General features: G+C 40.6%; 1 protein-coding gene across 1 annotated transcript in view; it reads right to left on the bottom strand.

Annotated features, from left to right (window-relative positions):
* ANK3 (ankyrin 3) overlaps positions 1 to 23022 on the bottom strand; it is a 372120-nt gene that overhangs the window by 170099 nt on the left and 178999 nt on the right. The window contains exons 10-14 of the mRNA XM_040242313.1: positions 15808 to 15906; positions 8846 to 9043; positions 6711 to 6809; positions 4109 to 4207; positions 1850 to 1948 (exon numbers count right to left, since the gene is read on the bottom strand). Coding sequence (XP_040098247.1) covers positions 1850 to 1948; positions 4109 to 4207; positions 6711 to 6809; positions 8846 to 9043; positions 15808 to 15906 — 594 coding nt within the window. The remainder of the gene's footprint in view (positions 1 to 1849; positions 1949 to 4108; positions 4208 to 6710; positions 6810 to 8845; positions 9044 to 15807; positions 15907 to 23022) is intronic.

Genomic DNA, 23022 nt, shown 5'->3' with positions numbered 1-23022 from the left:
TGATGCATTAAATTATGTACTGTCTACCACTGCTTTTGTTCTGTAACAACAGAGGTGAGTGGCTGTGACAGAGACTGTGTATACTGAGAAGCCTAAAATATTTACGGTTAGATGCTTTGTAGAAAAAGTTTGCTAAGCTTTGTTTCTAGGTCCTCTGTAAAATCTACCAACTGGTGCCACAGTACACTGGATACTCAAGGTTATGGTCTGCTGCCTAGAACATCACCGTGTTTGTACCCACATGTGGACTGCATGTTTACAAAGACCTAGTGTCTTTGTTCCTACACTAGTATGCTTATACTATTTTACCAGTTTGTACTATATTTGTATTAATTACTTTATATATTTATATCGTTAAAATATAACTATTTTATATTTTATAAATATATTTTTAAATATGAAAATACATTTTATAAAATATAAAAATTATAAAAAAACATAACACTTAACAGGTAAAATAGAAGTATGAAAGGAAAGGCTTTATTTTACCCTAAGAATACTAAGGTAAAAGCCTTGGAGAGCCTTGGTAGAAGTTGATAAATACCAATTATGGTCAAATTAGATATGGGTAGGAAAGCTGAATGTGCTTCCCAGGTGGCGCTAGTGATAAAGAAACACACCAGAAAATGCAGGAAATGAAAGAGACACGGGTTGGATCCCTGGGTTGGGGAGATCCGCTAGAAGAAGGCACGGCAACCCACTCCAGTATTCTTGCCTGGAGAATCTCATGGACAGAGGAGTCTGGCAGGCTACAGTCCATAGCGTTGTGAAGAGTTGGACATGACTGAAGCGACTAAGCTTGCATGCATGCAAGAGAACTGGATAAACTGGAGGAAAATATTAAAAGTCGAGAAATGTTCTATACTTAGACTGCTTCACAAATGCTTCAGTTTCCTCTGCATTTAACCCTAAACTAGAAACTGCAATGTAAATACATAAATGAGAAATAAATGTCCATTTGTATATTGAAGGGCTAAAATTAAATGCCTTAGGTATTTATGTATCTATGATTCCTGACCAAAATTGCCATTTGATAATCAGACCAACCGCGCAGCCAGACAGTGACAGTGAGTTTCTTCTAGTGAGTAAATGCCAGGCAGAGAATGACGCATTCAAACTCAGTCCTGACATTCTATGTTCCGTGAACAACTCTGACCACATCTCAGAGTTTATGGTTTAACAACTTGTGGAGAAAAGGTTGCTGCTGCTGCCGTTTAATCACTAAGTCATGTCCAACTCTTAGCAACCCCATGGACTGCAGCCCACCAGGCTCCTGTGTCCATGGGATTTCCCAGGCGAGAATACTGGAGAGGGTTGCCATTTCCTTCTCCAAGGGATCTTCCTGATCTAAGGATCAAACCTGAGTCTCCTGCATTGGCAAGTGGATTCTTTACCATTGAGCCACCAGGGACGCCCTGGAGAAAAAGTTAAAACTCCCCTTTCCCTTTTGTGGCTGTGACAGCTGACATCTAAGTCAACCCAAAGAACTCAGTTGTGCTTCCAAACTATGCCTGTGCTAGAAACTTTGTGCATGAGCCCTTCTTCACAGAGTGCAAACAACTCTGGGCCAATTCTAGCCTTGGTTTCCAAGTTGTTAGGGATGAGCAATGTGCCAAGGACACAGAGTGCTTTCTGGCACAAAGCTCTTGTTCTATTTCATTTTGTTAAATAATTGAGTGGACATGGGCAGCGAAGGGATGTTTTCAATATCCCTGGGGTAGAGACTATTGTCATTGGTGATGGTCATTACTCTAGAAGAGTGATCCTGGAAGAGAGCATGCATATGTTTAAAGGTTTTATTATAATCATTTCTTCTCTTGGTAGCATACAAAGCATGCACGGCACATACCTTAGCTTTAGCTTCTACCTGAGCTCCGTCCTGCACCAGATACCGCACGACTTCGGCCTGGCCAGACCGAGCGGCCATGTGCAGGGCTGTCTCTCCTCTCTGGGGAACAGGAGCCAAAGTGAGTTAAAGACAGCTCTAAAGACTGGCATATTTTCTTTACATAAAGTTTGTGATGGAGGTTTTCGTTTAAATAAAAGTAGTCCCAAGCACTTCCTTACTGAAGATAGGGAAGAAGGGAAATGAAATGCACAAGAATTGCCCAGGAGCCTGGCTCATGATGGAAAACTTCAGCGTGAAGTCCACGGAGCACAGCAGGACTGCAAGCTCAATAATCTACAATGCCGCGTCACTGGGGGTTCAAAGGCAGTTGCCACGGGACCAAGCAGGAGAGTGGATGAGCAAAGAGGGCAGGTGGAGAGTGCTCTTGGAGGGAGGCACCCCTACCTGGCATGGGCAGATTGCGGCAGTAAATCTTCAGGATGCTAGTTGTATCATGCCACACCTTTCTATTTTTCAAAAATAGTAGCAGTGTGGGATATCTGTGTACATTTCTTGAGTGTTAGGCAAAAAGTCAGAGTTCAAAACAAAACAAGATGTGCTGCATAAGCAACACAAAATAAACCCAAGGCCAGATTCGACATGTCCTTGGTTTGCATTCCCAGCTTTATCTCAACAGGTCCTTATCCTATTCTTTGAGCATTATCCCAAGGGGTACTTTTCTTTGTCACTGGACTTCCCCCACCTCTGCTGCTTTTCACCCAGTAGACTTTAATTCAGATGATCTCATTTTTTAAAATGAAACAACATAGAAAGCACACATGGATCAAAATGTTAAAAATGTTAAAATCAAATATATTCTTCCACACAGAAGCGATGCCCACCTTTAAATTATTTTATAAATTTTGCTTTGCTTTGTAGGATATTCATCTCCCTGGAAGGACATGCAGAGATATGGTTCACATGGAACTTGCTGCTCTTATTACTGGAAAGGTTCTGAGCATGGCGCTGACCATGTTACCCAGTGTTCTCTGTAAAGGAAAACTCTCTCTCCCTGGCATAAGTACCAGGGAAGATTGCATTCAGCTGAGATCTGGTCTGTTTCCATCTTGTGGAGGTGCTGAGCCCAGCTGCTGGAAGACACAGAGCCTCACAGAACGTCTGCCCTCAGGGCAGAGGCACAGGGTCTTAGGGTTAACCCTTTCTGTGCCAGCATGTTGTTTGTTTTACTTTTATTTCTTTAGTGCCCATGAATCCAGCTAACATCCTTATGCTTGTGTCTGGGGTGCCAATATTATTAGGATGTTAAACTTAAAAGCCTATGAAACAAGGTCAAGGGCCACATGCAGATTGAGAGTGATAAGCTACTCCTTTGACATTTACTATATTCCATGGGTTTGTGACCCAATATCAAGCACACTAAAGAGAAATTACTTTGAAGTTACTTGAAATCACAATAAGGAGAGTGTTGGAACTACTTTCTCACATGCAATACCTCTTATCTGGTTTAATTTTACTGGAGTATAGTTGATTTACAATGTTGCGTTAATTTCTGCTGTATGGCCAAGTATGACTCAGTTATACATACATACATACATATATATATATTCTTTTCATTATGGTTTATCACAGGATATTGAATATAATTCCCTGTACTGTATGTATGACCTTGTTTATCCATTTTATATAAATAGCTTTTATTTGCTAATTCCAAACTCCCAAGCCTTCCCTCCCAATCCTGCTCCCCCTTGGCAACGACAAGTCTGTCCTGTGTCTGTGAATCTGTTTCTGCTTCATAGATAGGCTCATTTGTGTCATATTTTAGATTGCACATATAAGTGAAATCATAGGGTAATTGTCTTTCTCTTTCTGACTTACTTTACTTAGTTTGATAATCTCTAGGTCCATCAATGCATGGAACACTTCTTAGCGCTTCTATTGAAAAAGAAAACTCTCCCTTTCCAGAAAACTTCATTTTTTAAAGTTTTATTTATTTGTTTATTTTTTTAAGTTTTAATATTATGAAGTATAATATTCAGTAGTAAGCTAAACAGCCCCTACGTCTTAGCAATTTGTGACCAGTTACTGACTGTATGGATCTTGCCTTTGAAGTAAAGGAAACCACAGGTATTCTCAAAATTCTGTCCTTTTAAGTAGTCAAGTAATTAATTTACTTACAACAAAAATAAGTAGATTGAGAGTAATCTTTTCCAGTTTCAAAAATACTCACCATTGGACCTACTTTGTTCAAAGGATACTTACCACGTTAGTGGTGTTTGGTGAGGCTCCATGATGCATGAGTTGTGACACGATATTTACATGCCCCATGAAGGCAGCAACATGGATTGGGGTAAGGCCCGACTGGGGGAGAAAAGGGAAACGTCAGCTTGTTGGCTTATTTTCGAAACGATTTGTCTTCCTGCTTATCTGTCTGTCTACAATTTTATCCATCCATCCTTTCATATTAAGAAAACCAATTTACTGGTCAGATCAGAAAACATCTAGACATCGCCATCATGTCTTAGATTCTATATGGCAAATGTAGCAATAATCATCATTTCCCTAAAGCAGGTTCCATGATTATGAAAGGCCTAGTCATCACCATTAAAGACTTATTTCACACATTTATATAGCTCTATGAAAGAACTTTAGACAGAAATACTTTGAAGGGTTTTCCCTTTATTAAGTCTTCCTTATCCATATGGACGTGTGTGTGTGTGTGTGTGTGCATGTGTGTGATTACATACACAGTAGCAAAAAGCCAACTTTTTTTTCAGATCCTATTCTGGCCTTTAATAAGGATTCTCATGTACTCAGAATAACTGATTGTATTATACATGAAAGAGCAGGTGGGAGCACAAAGCCATCCCTCTAAGAAATGAGCAGATCAGCATTAAAGGTCTCAATCATTAACATTTGTAACTTTCTGAGTATTATCAAGGGATATAATTCAGGCAAATATAACAATGATCACTAGATTAGACCTTCATTTTTTGTGTGTGCTTCAAAGTCCTACTTACACACACACCTCAAAACGCTGGTTCTTCTTGTATAAAATGACTCCATTTTAAATGTTTCAGGAATTAATTTCACTTACACCATGAACATCCTAACTTGAAAAAAATATTTAATATGGCCAGAAAAAGCTGAGAGAGAAGAAGACAACTAATTTCAACTGAAATTTGAGTAATGTCAAAAAAGATGTATAAGGAATTCTATACAATGAAAGGGAGGCAGAGGACAGAATTCTAGTTGCCAGACTTCAAGCAGTGTGAGCTGAGAAAAGGAGAACTGTGTTTTAATTTGGTGCTTTTTCCCTCCGGCGGGCAAAGTCTAATTAGGACATTTTCGGCACCCCCTTTTCAAGCCCTCAGGGAGTAACAGAGCTGACAGTGGAACTTACCGCCACAGGCTGGCATCTCTGGACACTTACTCAGACACCAGTCAGAAATCTCCTTTTATTTCAGAGTCCATTTTGATCTTTAAAAAGGGCTGCCATGCACTGAGAATAAACTTACTCTTTTCTAATTGGAATAACTGGGTGCCTACCAGGGAGCCAGAAGACTCATAAAAGAGCAAATCAGTATTAATATTTTCCATCATTTAGTATTTTAAAGTTGTGGAGGTTAGAACTCAAGGTAAATAATTCATTTGTGGATGAGAAACTGAGGCAAAGCAACAGTGACTGGATTAGACCTTAGTGTCTACATTTGCTTCAAATCCTAGAGTCTTTGATGATGCATTCAACAAACCTTTATTGGATGATCTACTATGGAATCTACTGTGCTGTGGGTACCTTAAGACCAGTAAGAGTCAGGCCTGCCTTGGTGGGGCCTGCACTTTTGGGGTGGCAGGGGGTGGGGAGTGCGACTGGGTCATAAGTGAGCCAGCTGGACAAGCGCTTTGATGGAAATACACCTAGGATGTGGTGATGGTCCCCAGGAGAAACTCCAGGACCAGATCAAGGGTTAGGGGAGGACTCCTGGAGAAGGTGGCCCCAGATCTGGTCCTCGAAGACATGCATGCCTAGCCTGGAGGCGGGCGATACATGGAGGGTGCGGAGATGCAGGGTGAACAAAGGGAGTCCAGTCTAGGGAAGGCCAACGGCTAAAATCCAACGGGACCAGAGTGCTATAGGTGGGTGGGGGATGGGTAAGTCTGGAGGGTGGATGCCAGACTCAGTTTCCTTGTTGCAGGCTCAGCCCTGATCCCAATAGATGGCTTCTCTGAGTTCTGTGTCAGTTTATATGAAAGAAACCTAGAGCTACCCTTTTACTAACTTCAGCAACTGTATGTTTCATTAATTCTCAGTTTTTCCAAAGAGCAATCCTTCATCACCACACAGAGCTTATGTCATGCAGGGTTTCCCAACCGTGGCACATCTGACATTCTGAGCCAGATAACCCTTTGTTGTTGGAGGCTGGGCTGTGCACTGTAAAATATTCAGTTGCAACTCTGGCCTCTAGCCACTAGATGCCAGTAGCACCATCCAGTTGCGACAACGAGAAATTTTTTTCAGACAGCCAAATGCCTCATGGCGGGGCAAATCCACGCCCACACAGGGTTTGAGAAGCACTGCAGTAAAGTGCATTAATGCACATAAATTACACTTGGAGTGATGGCACCCCGCCAGCACGATGCATGTGTGTGGGTTATGCTTCTGGTTATGGCGTTGTGCTGAGTATCTGCACTCTCTTCCCACACTCCTGTCTGCTCTCCTAAGAACTGGCAGCCCCTTTGGGAAGGGTTCAGAAAGTGCTATGACAACCACACACAGTACAACTAGCTGGTCGTCAGGAAGGGTGCTGGGACTCTGGCTGCTGAGGCTATACATGGGGGACCCCAGAAATCCTCCTCTCCCCACCTCGGTTACGGCTTGGATGGATGCACCGTGTTTCAGAAGGAGTTCCATCACTTTAATTCGATTCTTCTTGCAGGCAATGTGAAGAGGGGTAAAGCCATTCTGCAAGGGAAAAAGACACAGACCTATTTGATTACATTCCATTGAGCTCCACTTCCTATGCACGGTAAAATACCTCTGCAAAAGTGATGTCTGTAAAGATTTGGAAATGAGCAGAAACAATGGGAGGTTAAATTGAATATAGGTTCTTTTCCAGAAACACAGGTAGTCTACCTGCTCCCAGGAACCCAACGTGCCCTGATAATCACGAACAGGAAGCCAATTTTGGTCATAGGTTCCTAGTAGTTAAGGCAAAATGGTCATGCATCTTTTGAAAATTTTTAAAGACTTTTTTGATGTGAACCATTTTTTTAAAAAAGTCTTTACTGAATTTGTTACAATATTGCTTCCGCTTTATGCTTTGGTTTTTTGGCTGCAAGGATGTGGGATCCTAGCTTCCTGAGCAGGGATCGAACCTGCATCCCCCACTTTGGAAGGTGAAGTCTTAACCACTGGACCACTAGGGGAGCCACTCATCCATCCTTTTAGATTATTTGACTCTGGAATTTACTCTCCCAAATATGTCCCACCTTCACCTCAAAAACACAGACTGAAAACATCTGGGCCAAAAATCTGTCAGCAAAAAGTTAAACAACTCAACATTAGTTAGAACATTTGGTTTAATATTTAATCAAATAAAGGAACTTGCTTTTTTACAAATTACCTACCTAGCTGTACTACTTGCTAAGTGAGACCATGGGCATATTTTTGTCACCACAGAGAACTGCAGACCCTCAGGATCCACCATGAAAGCTGCAGGTGCTTCTGTGGAGGTTTTGAGACCACTTACCAGGCCATAGTTCATCCTAGGATGACAGGCTACAACCTCCATAACCTCCTTCTGTTGTGAAATCTTCAGAGTCAGAGGAAAATGAGGGTCAGAGCCCACACCCTGTTGTAAGGCTTCTTTTCTTGTATGGAAAAATGAGTCATGGCTGCTCATTTCTTTTCCTCCCTTCTCAGAATTCAAAGATATGTCTGATATGCTGGGCCAGTCAGCAGCTCCTAAAATGCTGCTCCAGGAAAAGCCTTTAGAATTACGAAGGCCAAGGAGCTGCCCAGGGTCTGAAGGGCTCCTTCCTGCCCATTCTTTCCTGGCCACTCCAAATCTCAGAGCCCACAGACTGTCACAGGTGATGAGCTGCAAGGGAGCAAAGCCCTTTCCTAAAATGGTTGATCAGATGACAGCCCTGACCACAAAATTGCTAGTAAACACATAGGTTTTCCCTAACATTTGGTGACATATTTTTTTCCTAAACATGAGTGTTTCTTCTGAACTAAATTTAAACAGCTTACTAAATTGGGACATTTATTTTTCTAAAGACAACAAATACCATATCATTGTGAAAACCAAACTATATAGTAAGGCTCAAGGTTAAAATAGCAAGTCATTTTAAGACTACAAACCAGACCAAATTTTTGATTTGCATCTCAATGAAAAGGAGATGACAGGTGATATTTCATTACCTTACATGGTTAACATCACATCAGATTTCCATGCATTGGAGAAGGCAATGGCAGCCCACTCCAGTGTTCTTGCCTGGAGACTCCCAGGGACGGGGAGCCTGGTGGGCTGCCGTCTCTGGGGTCGCACAGGGTCACGCATGACTGAAGCGACTTGGTAGCAGCAGCAGATTTCCACGCACAAGTTCCTAGACTTCTCATGTTCAAGGTTTATTTTTTATCATTTTGCCTCATATTTTTAGATCTCAGAAAAAAACTTTTAATTCACAGAGTTATCACTCTGCCTACCAGAAGATAAGTTGACCAACTCAGTTTTTTTGTATTTGTACAGTCTTTGGGTTTATTTACATAAGAGAATCACAAATGTGACTATAAAGAGGCTAATGATTTAAGTCAGCCTCACCGGCCTTGCTTACGTTGGAAATAAAAGGATTTATAAATTTTCCAGAAGGCTATTGATGGTTGACAAGAAGTATATACTTTACTAAACGAGACCCTCCATTTTCATGGAGTCCCTTTGCATGCATGTGGTCAGCAAGACAACACAGGCTGGACCTGTGAGCTGCGCCACTCACCAGGGCTTTGGCGTTGGGATTAGCTTTCTTGTCCAAGAGAACCTTGGCGACTTTGTAATGGCCACAGTGGGCAGCCACGTGCAGGGCGGTCAGGTAGTCGTTGGTGACGTCATCCACAGGCACATTATGCTGGAGGAGCAGCTGGACGCAGTTTAAATGGTCCCCCTGCGTAGCCATGTGCAGTGGAGACAATCCATTCTGGAACACAGAAGAAAAGTGGAGCTGACTGTTTACCTTTCATTTGCAAATGGGCCCAACACAAAATGTATCACAAATATGAACAGATGAAAACCCTAGATTTGCACATGGGAATCCCATCTTTTTTTAAAAGGTTTTGCGGCAACTGTTTTGAACTGCAGTTCCTTTCCAAACTTCCCTGGTGGCTCAGAGGTTAAAGTGTCTGCCTGGAATGCAGGAGACCAGGGTTTGATCCCTGGGTCGGGAAGGTCCCCTGGAGAAGGCAATGGCACCCCACTCCAGTACTCCTGCCTGGAGAATCCCATGGAGGGAGGAGCCTGGTAGGCTACAGTCCATGGGGTTGCAAAGAATCGGACATGACTGAGCGACTTCACTTTCACTTTCCTTTCCAAACTAGTCCTCCCATGTCTTATATCAATCAAAAATAAAATTTCAAAGATAATTTCTCTCTCGAATTTAAAAATGGTGTCACATTTGGGCAGTGGAAATCTCCTCATGCTATCAAACTGTAAATGAAATGTAGACAAAATGATAATACTATCAGGAAAATCTGAAGTCTGGCTATTTGATGATATAGAGGAAATGATTATCCGTTGGGATGTACTGTGGTTATTCAGAAGAGAGAGAGTCCTCAGCTCTTAGACATGATGTATTGAAGTGTTCACTGGTGAGGGAGGGTTCAGTCTGAAACAATGCATGGATGTTGAGGTCCAGGGAGCAGGGTACAAGGTGGCGAGCAAGCACGTGGCCCTCATGCTGTGAATCAGGAAGCTGAGTGATGAGCACTGAGGGCTTTATTTTGATATTTTTTCTGCACACGTTTGAAAATTTTGTAATAAAAAGATTTTCCATGACTTGAAAAGATAAAAACAGAGTAAACTGCACTAAGTGAAAGTGAAGTTGCTCAGTCGTGTCCGACTCTTTGCGACCCCATGGACTGTAGCCTATCAGGCTCCTCTGTCCATGGGATTTTCTAGGCAAGAGTGCTGGAGTGGATTGCCACTGCCTTCTCTAGGGGATCTTCCCAACCCAGGGATCGAAGCCGGGTCTCCCGCATTGTACGCAGACGCTTTACCGTCTGAGCCAGGGCCACTATTAATTGCATCCCTGATGACATGGAATTCTGACTGTGTGAATCACAACAAGCTGTGGAAAATTCTGAAAGAGAGAGGAATACCAGACCACCTGAGCTGCCTCCTGAGAAATCTGTATGCAGGTTAGGAAGCAACAGTTAGAACTGGACATGGAACAACAGATGTTCCAAATAGGAAAAGGAGTACGTCAAGGCTGCATATTGTCACCCTGCTTATTTAACTTATATGCAGAGTACATCATGAGAAACTCTGGGCTGGAAGAAGCACGAGCTGGAATCAACATTGCTGGGAGAAATATCAATAACCTCAGATATGCAGATGACACCACCCTTATGGCAGAAAGTGAAGAAGAACTAAAGAGCCTCTTGATAAAAGTGAAAGAGGAGAGTGAAAAAGCTGGCTTAAAGCTCAACATTCAAAATACTAAGATCATGGCATCTGGTCCCATCATTTCACAGCAAATAGACGGGGAAACAGTGGAAACAGTGTCAGACTTTATTTTGGGGGGCTCCAAAATCACTGCAGATGGTGACTGAAGCCATGAAATTAAAAGATGCTTACTCCTTGGAACGAAAGTTATGAACAACCTAGACAGCATATTAAAAAGCAGAGACATTTGCCAACAAAGGTCTGTCTAGTCAAAGCTATGGTTTTTCCAGTAGTCATGTATGGATGTGAGAATTGGACTATAAAGAAAGCTGAGCACTAAAGAACTGATGCTTTTGAACTATGGTGTTGGAGAAGACTCTTGAGAGTCCCTCGGACAGCAAGGAGATCCAACCAGTTCATCCTAAAGGAAATCAGTCCTGAATATTCATTGGAAGGACTGATGTTGAAATTGAAACTCCAATACTTTGACCACCTGATGCAAAGAACTGACTCATTTAAAAAGACCCTAATGCTGGGAAAGATTGAAGGCAGGAGAAGGGGACAACAGAGGATGAGATGGTTGGATGGCATCACTGACTCAATGGACATGAGTTTGAGTGAACTCTGGGAGTTGGTAATGGACAGGGAGGCCTGGCGTGCTGTGATTCATGGGGTCGCAAAGAGTCAGACATAACTGAGCGACTGAACTGAATTGAACTGAACTGAACTGTTTAAGACTGAAAAGGATGAAGTCAGACAGGGACAGATTGGTATTCACTAGATTGATTTTTATTTGCTCATTCTTTATTACTAATACTTGTTATTGACTACTGATCAATTTTTAAGAAAGATATGAATACAACACATCTCTTCTCACATCAATGTTGAAAGGACAACTTTTCCCTTTTCCCATCAATCTGGTGCCCCCATGTGTTTACAACGAGGAAAGGCAAGCCTCTGACTGACTAATATTCAGTTTAAATTAACTGGATTCAATGACACGTCATCATACGCAATAAGTAAAACATTGATTTGGATTGCTGAGAGATGGCACAGTAGGGTACAAGGTAAATAAAACCTTTTTTTTTTTGAGTTATCAGAATATTTTAAACTTTAATAAAAAGGCTTAGCATGACACTTAGCATTCAGTACATGTTTCTCAACGAAGGCAAAAGCAAGGTATTAGGTAGCTATCACTCTCTTCAGGCATGTTCCCTTTAAATATGGGGGCAACATGGAGCGGCCTGGGGAAATTCCCAGAGAATCCAGTTATCAAGAGAGGCTTTGGTAGTTAACGTAAATGGGGGGGAAAGTGACAGTAAATTTAGTTTTCAAAAAAAATCATCATCACTGAACTTTGAAAAAAATGATATACTAAATAAGCACTGATGATTTCTGAATCCTCTGGGCCAAGTTAAATTCCCCTAATTTATTTGTAAATGACATAAAACAACAGTTTAAGGGCGTATAAAAGCAAGTTTTCCTTTGACCGCTCTCATGGTGTCATTCACACACCCATCATGTATTTTAACTACTTGTGTTTCCTGAAAGCAAGAGTTTCATGGGTTAAAATTTCCCCATACTGCCCAGCAGAGAGCCTTGTATATACAGAAAGAGCTCCATAAATAACTGTGTAAATTTAAAGCCTCCATACATGGAATCAATGAAATATCCAGTCAATCAGGATATTTCTGCCTAAAAATTTCCCCTTCAACATCTTGAACCAAAGTAGAAACTAAGGTGCAACAAAGAATGGGAGCCCTTCTCATCTGAGACACTGCCACCCACCAGCATATGCGCTTATCCATTTCCTGCCAAAACATCCCTCTGCTTTGTGTGTTGATACAGCCTTAGAGGGAAACATGAAGCAAACAAAGAAACACACTCAGAGAGAACAAATGACTTAGTGAAGATCAGAAATGGGTGGCAGTGTCACAAAAAGAAGGAAACTCTCTAATGATACACAAAACCACCACCTCTGAATGGGTAACTTATAGGTCACTGGGGAAGCACCAGAAAAAAAAAAAAAAAAAACACCATTTGCCTTGTGGAAAGGGGCCTTATTGTGTATATACAGCATCTCATCAAGTTAAAAACATGGGTCCAGGGTGATGGTTTTTTTTAGCTCAGAAAGATGGACGTCTTGAAGATTTCGAGAGATGGTCTTAAAGTTCAGAATGCATTCATCCACTTAATATTTATTTGACAAATGTTTGGTGAAGGTCTCCTAGGTAACAGGTGTTGATTGAGGTGCTTGGGGAAGCGCACTGAATATAAGACAAAGTTCTTGTTTTCATTTCACTGAAGAAAGAGGTAGCAAACTAGTAAAGAAACCAAGAAGGTCTCTCTGAGAAGAAGACATCTGAGCTGAGAAATAGGTGAAGAGATCTGGGACAGACTGAGAAAGCTCAGTATGAGGAAACAGGAAAGGAGAATAGTCTTGGTGTATTATAGGAAGTGGAAGGAGGCTGCTTGGCTGGAGCTGCTGAGGACCAGAGATGAGGCAAACAGGCGGTCAGATTCTGATAAGGACTTCCCAGTGCAGTGGGCATGGGGACTTCCGGATAAACATGGTAGAAGTGATGTGTGTGTTTATCCAAACTTTCACAAGCTCCACTGAAAAACATGAAGGGAATTAAAAGACAGAATCCATGAGGCACGCACACGTATGCGTGCAGGCACACCCACACAGTCACAATGGGAAAGAAAACAAAAACGTCTGTGATGCCTACAACTTTAGAATATGAGAAGAGATTTTAAGTGTGTTAGCTTATCCAGCAGAAAGGAGAAGGCTGACGCCTAAGTGCCTGGTGAAGGGTATAATCTGTGGTATGCTAGTAAACGTCTCACGATAGCTCTATGAAAATAGGTAGCACTTGCCAATTTACACTGTTAAAGATCTCTACTCTATGACCGATGTCAAGCTACCAACATGTTACTGAATATGGAATCAGGAAGAGATGTACATAATAGGTTCAACAGTGTGGCTCCAGTATACTACAGCATACGATGAAGAAAATGGCTTTATCTCCCAGATGTCCAAAAGGCGACAACATGGAAACATGGCACCTTGAGGGGTAAAGATGAGGCTTGGGACCAAAAGCTGGATTGGCTGCCCATGGAACTGTCAGATCTATAGGTCCTTCCAACCCAACAAAACCAAAGGACTTCCCTCCTGTGCCTTGCAGGAAACCAGAAATTAAATCTCTGGAGATTCTGGACTCTGGGCCCAGGGCTGAGCAGAGGGCAGTGGTTAGGCTCTGATTCAGAACAGGCACTCAGAAGAAGGAAGGACAGAATAGCTGTTAAAAGAGTATGGTCTCTAGGGTTAGACTACCTGGGTTCAACTCTTTGTTCTGACACAAAATGAGACATCTCAAGAAAGTTACTCTATCACTTTGGGTCTCAGTTTCCTCATCTATAAAAAGGGCATAATAAAACTCATGTCTCAGGGTTATTGTGAGGAGTAAATGGGTTAATATATGTAAAGTACTTAGAGCCTGGTATGTAGTAATCACTATGTAACTGTTGTTATCACTGTTATGGTTAAGACACACATCGAAGACCAGGAGAATGATAGCTCCTTTTCCTTACCCAACATATTCACCTAGAAGTACCCTGAGAAAGGCTGGAGAACTCGTCTCTCAAAAAACCATACCTCCTAGAGAAAAGGCAACTAATCCTGACATTAGGGACCTCTCTGATCCACCTGAAAGGAGCCCTGCCTGTGGCACTCATGGAGCTTGCAAGCAAAGGTGAGTGCCTGGCACATGTGATCAGGTAGACCGTGGCGGGAAACTCCCACCGCAAAAGAGACAGCCAAAGCCAACGAAGACGTAGAAAGAAACCTGAGGAGTTAGGGACAGATGAGAGGTGAAAGAATTTAAAGAAAAGTCATCTTAAATGTTTTCTGAAAGGCAACAGAATGTATTGCATCTGTAAAACAAGAACTGGATGCTTTAAGAAGCTCTCAGAGGACAAGAAAATGTTCTTGCATATTAAAAACATCAAAAAATAATCGAGATTTCTTAGGGAAAAAAGCCAAATACACAATGAGATGAACAATAGGAGAAGAAAGATGAGACAATGATTTGCTTTTTAATTGTGCCCATATTGCTCTGATAAAATGAAAATTAATTTTCAAGAGAATGATGAGAATTAATTCGAGACTCTTTAGGCAGGAGGCTGATCTGGTTGATGTTTACATGGCCTCTTTGACTGCAAGATGGGAACAGGATTAGAAAGGAGTAGGGGGGGAGGTGGGGGAAAAGTAAAGAAGTGATTACAGCACTTTAGGAAGATGATGTAGTTCAAACAGAGCAGTGGGATTAAGAGAAGATATATATGGACTATGTGAAAGGAAAAGGAACAAGTAGAATGGTTCAGATGAGACGCACTCAAAAGTCCAACATGTCATCACGTGCAGTGAAAAAGGGTGGCTGCTTAATTCTGTCGGATAATTTCTCCAACGCTTGCCAATCTAAATTCTGTGTGATGAGTGATAAAATTGTTCCGACAACCTTGACCCTGTCCATCTTCACTAAAGTTGAGTAAACACTGATCAGAGTGCAAACAGGAGTAATACGTGTTTTGTTGTTCATGCTTAGATATTATAACTTCAAAAAGTCACTAGTTTGATTTATAAAAATAGTAATGACTCTGAGGTAGTTTGTATGTCCCCAAATTTATTTACAAATATTTTGTTTTTTCAAATACTATTAAATGGCCTTACCATTTAAAAAACTCAGAAGACACTAAGTAAAGTATTGTTTTTTTTTTTTTAAGGCCATCATAATGTTTTCCTTTCAGATATGTCAACTGTTCTAAAGGCCCAAGGTGCAATCTTTCCAAAGTTTCCAGCCTTTATCACTTAAATAATACCTTGGTGTTTTTTTTTTAAATAGTCTGTGAACTCTCAAGAAACAAACTGAGGGTCAGGAGAAAAGGTGCCAGCACCCAGACATCAGACTGTAAATCTTACAGTCTTTGTTTTCCCAACAAGCAATCATTTCTGAGCTATGGGGAAACTTAACAGAATAAAATCAAACAGTAAGGGTTCCTGAAACAAAAACAACAGTAACACACACACAAATGACTCTGTGGTCGAGGGTGTGCCATCTGAAGGCCTCGTGAACTCAGACTTGATCCTGAGGGTCTCTAAAGATTTGGTGCGCAGAGCACATTAACTGCTACATTCAAACTACAGCGAATTCTGTGTGATCGGAAGGCTGGGTAAAATAACCAGGCCAAGGGTTCAAAGCTAAATACAGTGTGATCCTCAAACACCTGGGGAGAGATTACCTTGGTTTTGGAGAGAATGGGGGCAGCGCGATCGAGCAGCATCTCCACCACCTGCTCGTGACCACTTCTCGCTCCACAGTGCAGCGGTGTCAGGCCGTCCTATCAAAAAAGGCAACGTTTTCAAATATATTTGACGGGAAGCTCCATGAACGAGTGTATTTCATCAGGATTCAGCATGGCATCCAAAGTGCTGTGGACCAGCAAGCTTCAAATATTTACTCATGTATCTCATAGTATAATTCTATTTTTTCAACTAAAGAACTGAATTTTTCATAAGTTTAGGCAGTGGTCAAGTCTGTAATTCCCTGCAAAGCTGACAGTTAAAAGTGTAACTGTTCTACTACTCTTTTGACTATCCAATGGAATCTAAGCACTATAAATAACTGTATATCCACCATTTAAAAAAATACTACAAACTTTTCAAATAGGAATTTGTAACAGCAATTTTACATTGCTCCTTTTTGCTCCTGCATGTCTATTTCCATTTCATTTCCCCCATATAATTGTATCTTCATGTAATATAATTTTATGCTTGAGTGTTTTTTATTGATTACCATATCATACTTCCCTGCTGCAAAAAACCATAAATCTAAATTTTAAAAAAGCTTAAAGATTTTCTGAGAACACAAGCCTCTAAGTGTCAAAAACAAATCTCCTGATTGGAATTATAGTTATTCAAACACAATGGATCAAAGCAGCAATACATTATAAATTTTATGATTATTAAGCAAGAGTAACAATTTATTAAAAATTCCTCTCTGAATGACATATGTTTTTTTCACAATTTATTGATAGAATGAGACAGGATTCAGCATCAATACTTTCCTAATTTTTGTCTTTATAAATGTTAGTGCTGAGACATCTTGTCTGCATTAATACGTAGTTGGACTTTTGTTTTGGCAATACCACTAATTCTCTAAATTCCTGAATTACATGCCAAAAATCACTTAATAACCTTTCATCAAAGATTTTTTTAAAGATTCATCATAAGACAACTTCATTAGGTCTTTTCTGTTAGCAGCAATAGAAGAATTCGATTATCTAAGCACCAGAAGCATGTAGTTCTTAACAGGGCACCAGTGATCTGAGTTCTTCCCTTCACCTCAGAGGTTTTACACCATGGGGCTTTGTGGGTTACAGTTAGAGTCAGGGCCTTTCTTTAGGACTAGGGGAGAAGGGCTACTGTATTAAAAAAAAAAAAGGTGAGAAAGGGAAATTAACAGGGAAGTGAGGAAGTGGAAATTTATTCATTTAAACGATCTAAATGGCTCCAAATCATAAGAAGAAGTTTTCGCACATCTTGGTTTTGTTTCCCATCTTGAAGATTCCTGCTGTTGACACTGAATATCTACCCTAAAGATAGCCATATTTTAAAATACGTCAAAAGTTGATTCAAGTCACTTTCTAGCCTACATGAACAGATCTTGTAAGTAAGCCTAATTATCTAATATGTAGTCAATAAGGTACAATCCTATTTCTAAACTACTAGCCAAATCTCAGTACAATTAAAATTCCTTAAAATATGAGATTTGAATCACCAATATGATACGAGTTGGACTGTACATTCTTTGAACATGTTTAAGTATTCTCCCTTTTATGCTAATTTCAAACACTTGCTCTTCTAAAGCAAACTAAAGCAATATAATAATAGTCTTCCAAATCAGAAACAGCATTTTCCTAACAAAATAGAATAAAATAAAATCTGAGAAGACATTAAAAGTATACCATGAAGGCAAATGTCTTCCCAGTAATGTAAAATCTGAAAATAACTGAAGAAGAAATAATACAATAATCACATCTAACTTCTGACACACACAAAATTCATATTCTCTGAATGTGACTGTCTTTTATGAACTAAAAGGTCAAATTTGATTCTCTCATTTCTCGTAAGTACACTCTGGATGACAGAATACACGTAGGCATTTTTAAACTATGGTCACACACAAAATTATTCATCTTTTAAAACTCATTTATCATTTTCAAATAAAACTCATTTATATCTTTGAAAATGATCTTCCCCCAAGCAAAATCCTACATACTGAATATAAAGTGTTTGGCTACCTAAGAGGAAAATCTATTTCAACTCCTTAATCTTTTGAAGTACATTGTTCCTTATACAGACATATATAATTTTGCTGATTTCATCCTGCTGGAAAAGTTTTAATCATGGGAAAACTTCAAACCTATTTCAGACTAAAGTAGACTGAATAGTGTAATGAGTGCCTAGGTACCTGGTGGACAGCATCAACAAATGTCACCTTGCCATCCCCACTGATTCATCTCTATCCTGACCTTTTCTTTTTTCTTGAATTGTTTTGAAGCAAATCCAAGACATTGGATCACTGTATCCTTACAACTACCCTTATACAGAAGTGTATAATCTTTATTTTGTAAATGAAGACTCTGAGGTTCAAAGAAGTTAAATGACTCATCTAAGGTGTCACAGGCTGAATTCAGCAAAAGGTCAGTGCTGGCTGCAGGACAAATAAGACATGTCTTGGCAGGAATTATTAAGACAAAGCCTCTCTGCTCAAACTTTCGGACACTCCTTGCCTTCCTTTATATTTTGCAGCTGCTACTTCTGATCTCCGGTGTTTAGGTATTAAAAACTGATCGAATCTGGGGACTCAGCCAGGAAAGGTGACTTTTTCTCAGTCGTGTCAGAGCTGTGTAGGGCTTTCCATTCTAGCCACTGCTTGTTTTACCACCTTGTTTCAATGATAAAGTCTGCAAGTTCCCCAAGGAAAGCCTCATTGGTTCCTAGCCCAACAGAGCTACCTGAAGCACAGCTGTATCAACTGTAGTTTTACTTGGAGTATTTTAAACATTGATTGCGAACGTCTAACTCTTTTGGATCTTCTGCAAATTTGCTCTGTAACTTTTCACAGGTGCATGGCTCTTCAAATAGCCAGAAGCCCAGCAGGAGAGATCCCTTTCAGCAGGAAGCTGTATCAGATGTCACGACTATCTGACTGCACAGACAGTGCCGGCCTGGCTGCTGGGACAGTCACAGGTCATTGGAAAACCAGTGCCTAGAGTTAATGTGAGATCTTTAATTAGCATCATAGTTTATACAGTCACGAAGATCAAAACGACTGGCTGATCCACATTGAGACGCAAAAGTATAAGTCACATAGTGATTCACCGTTCTGTTTAAAAAAGAGAGAGAGAGCTGGGATTGACATTACTTAATACCATTTTTGGAGGACAAAAAGTAAAATTTAAATTTTGAACTAATTTTTTGGGCTTTGAAATAGGTGGGACATCATTCACATTCCTGAAGCACTGCTCTGATGATACCTCTGTGTTCATAATCTTTAATAACTGATTCAGTCCTCAGTGAAGTCTAAATTCCTCAGGTTAGCATTCAAAGTCTTCCAATCAGTCGCTGCTACACTTAACGTTTGCCTAATCCCCTTCCCTTCCACCTCAATTATACTCTTTGCAGTCCCTGGCAAAAGCTTCTCCTGTTCTTGTTTCTCTGCTTTGTGTGCACTATTTCATGTACCCCAAACGTCCCTTTCCACTTTCACCAAGATCCAAACCTTATTGTTTAAAATATAGGTTTTCTTTGAAGGCTTATTCAGGGTAGACATGACCATTTGACCATCAGGATTCCCCTCATATTTTATCTGAACCACTTTGTGGGAAACTATGACATTTTGCTTAGTATTTTAGTTATTTGTGGACATGCATTATCATTCCAATGAGTTTGTTTCTGAGGGCTAAGTTAATGGCTTACAAGGGATACTTGAATCTCATAGAGAAGGTAACTCAGTACCATGTTCATGAAATTGCTTAATAAAAATGACTGAGTAAATGAGAATGAGTGGGTGAATGAATGGGCTTTTAGGCTAGTCCTTTAAAGATGCTTTCTAGTTAGCTGCTTAAAAATTCCTTTCCTTCTTATTTTCTATTTTTAAGACTAGACTGATTTTATACCCTTCAGTTCAGTTGCTCAGTCACGTCCGACTCTTTGCAACCCTGTGAATCGCAGCACGCCAGGCCTCCCTGTCCATCACCAACTCCCGGAGTTCGCTCAGACTCATGTCCATCAAGACGGTGATGCCATCCAGCCATCTCATCCTCGGTCGTCCCCTTCTCCTCCTGCCCCCAATCCCTCCCAGCATCAGAGTCTTTTCCAATGAGTCAACTCTTCGCATGAGGTGGCCAAAGTACGGCAGTTTCAGCTTTGGCATCATTCCTTCCAAAGAAATCCCAGGGCTGATGTCCTTCAGAATGGACTGGTTGGATCTCCTTGCAGTCCAAGGGACTCTCAAGAGTCTTCTCCAACACCACGGTTCAAAAGCATCAATTCTTTGGTGCTCAGCTTTCTTCACAGTCCAACTCTCACATCCATACATGATCACTGGAAAAACCATAGCCTTGACTAGACGGACCTTTGTTGGCAATGTAATGTCTCTGCTTTTTACTATGCTATCCAGGTTGGTCATAACTTTCCTTCCAAAGAGTAAGCATCTTTTAATTTCATGGCTGCAGTCACCATCTGCAGTGATTTTGGAGCCCCCCAAAATAAAGTCTGATGCTGTTTCCACTGTTTCCCCATCTATTTCCTATGAAGTGATGGGACCGGATGTCATGATCTTCGTTTTCTGAATGTTGAGCTTTAAGCCAACTTTTTCACTCTCCTCTTTCACTTTCATCAAGAGGCTCTTTAGTTCTTCTTCACTTTCTGCCATAAGAGTGGTGTCATCTGCATATCTGAGGTTATTGATATTTCTCCCAGCACTGTTGATTCCAGCTTGTGCTTCGTCCAGCCTGGCATTTCTCATGATGTACTCTGCATGGAGGTTAAATAAGCAGGGTGACAATAAACAGCCTTGAGGCACTCCTTTTCCTATTTGGAACAAGTCTGTTGTTCCATGTCCAGTTCTAACTGTTGCTTCCTGACTTGCATATAGGTTTCTCAAGAGGCAGGTCAGGTGGTCTGGTATTCCCATCTCTCTCAGAATTTTCCACAGTTTATTGTAACCCACACAGTCAAAGGCTTTGGCATAGTCATTAAAGCAGAAATAGATGTTTTTCTGGAACTCTCTTGCTTTTTCGATGATCCAGCAGATGTTGGCAATTTGATCTCTGCTTCCTCTTCCTTTTCTAAAACCAGCTTGAACATCTGGAAGTTCATGGTTCATGTATTGCTGAAGCCTAGCCTGGGAGAATTTTGAGCATTACTTTACTAGCGTGTGAGATGAGTGCAACTGTGCAGTAGTTTGAGCATTCTTTGGCATTGCCTTTCCTTGGGATTGGAATGAAAACTGACCTTTTCCAGTCCTGCGGCTGCTGCTGAATTCTCCAAATTTGCTGGAAAATTTATACCCTATAAGTGCTATTAAAATACCTTATTGTTCCAGAAAAAAATAAAATTCTCAATATATAAGTGACTTAGAAACTGGAATTACACTGAAGAATATGACTCAGTCTTCTTAGCATTGAGAATAAGAAGGTAAGACCATAAAAAAGAAGGAAATAATGCCATTTGCAGCAACATGGATAGAACTAGAGATTATCATACAAGTGAAGTCAGTCAGAAAGAGAAAGACAAATACCATATGATATCTCTATGCAACCCCATGGACTCTTTGCGACCCCATAGACTATACAGTCCATGGAATTCTCCAGGCCAGAATACTGCGGATAGCCATTCCCTTCTCTAGGGGATCCTTCCAACCCAGGGACTGAACCCAGGTCTCGTGCATTGCAGGCAGATTCTTTACCAGCTGAGCCACAAGGGAAGCCCAAGAATACAGGAGTGGGTAGCCTATCCCTTCTCCAGTGGATATTCCTGACCCAGGAATCGAACCAGGGTCTCCTGTATTGCAGGCGGATTCTTGATCAACTGAGCTATCAGGAAAGCCAAAGAGATTATCATACAAGTGAAGTAAGTCAGAAAGAGAAAGACAAATGCCATATGATATCACTTATATGCAGAATCTAAAATACGATACAAAGGAACTTATCTACTAGATAGAAACAGACTCACAGACATGGAGTGTTAACAGATTTGTGGTTGCCAAGGGGGAGGTGAGGTGAATGGAAGGATGGAGTCTGGGGTAAGCAGATGCAAACTATTAGATATAGATTGAATAAACAACAAGGTCCTTCTGTATAGCACAGGGAACTATATTCAATATCCTGTGATAAATAATAACAGAAAACAATATAAAAAAGTATATGTGTGTATATCTGAATCACTGATGTACAACAGAAATTAACCCATTGTAAATCTGCTATACTTCAGTAAAAAAAGAATTAGAAAATAAGAGAAATATGAGAATATTTGCTCTAATTAAGGTCCTCCCTTATTTTTCTATTTCAGGACATTATAAGCTTTAAAATAAGAGCTATTGTGGATGCTTTGTTTTGTAACATAGCAGTGTACTGGTTTACAAAGCAGGAAACTCTTTTCTTTAAAATTAGAGCAATGGTTTTTCCAATATAATATAAGGATTCTTATCCACTCCCAACACCTAGAAATTTACAGTTAATGCACAGTGTCACTTTGAATGGTCCTGGACCAAAAAGCAGTCCCTCAACCATATACAACAGGATATAGTTTTGACCTCCAATTGAAAAATGCTTGACAAAGGCAGTTCTTGGGGCTCAAGGGAGGCTGCCTCAAGATAGGCAATATATGCAGTTGGACAGGAGAGAAGGAGCAAGGATGTGGAGTTGCCATAGTAACATTATGGGAGGGAAATGAAATTGCATGGGGTGAGTGATTTTTTTTCCAATTCCCCTGATTTGTAAAGCACTAACATAATGAACAAGTATTCCCTTGGGAAGAATTCTGAAGCAATGCAAACTGGCGAGTCTAGATCTCATATTTCATTTTCAGTGGCAGCGATCTTATTAGTGAGGTAGGGAACAGCACTTCACTGGCTAGACAAAAGGCTCTCTAGTGTTAGACAAAGAGCAAAAGCTCGCACTCTCCAAGGTCAAAAAGATTTGCTTTCAGGTCTAGCTTTTCTGAAAAGCACAGAGTGGAACATTAAAGCAGCACACTTAGGAGTACTGAACCCAGAAAATGTGCTTAACAAGTTGAACTTGCTCAAAGATAATTCTGGAATGACACAAACTCATGACTTGGGAAACACTTTCAGAAAAAGACACATTTATTTTGATTAGTATCCTCTAGGTTCCTTTCTAGTCTTCCTTTTAAGCAAAACACACACCCAAGAGAAGGAAAGGAAATCA

This window comes from Oryx dammah, unplaced genomic scaffold, assembly GCF_014754425.2.
Source record: "Oryx dammah isolate SB20612 unplaced genomic scaffold, SCBI_Odam_1.1 HiC_scaffold_6, whole genome shotgun sequence".
NCBI lineage: Eukaryota > Metazoa > Chordata > Mammalia > Artiodactyla > Bovidae > Oryx > Oryx dammah.
The sequence above is the reverse complement of the archived record's forward strand: the minus strand, read 5'-3'. Positions and strand labels throughout refer to the sequence as shown.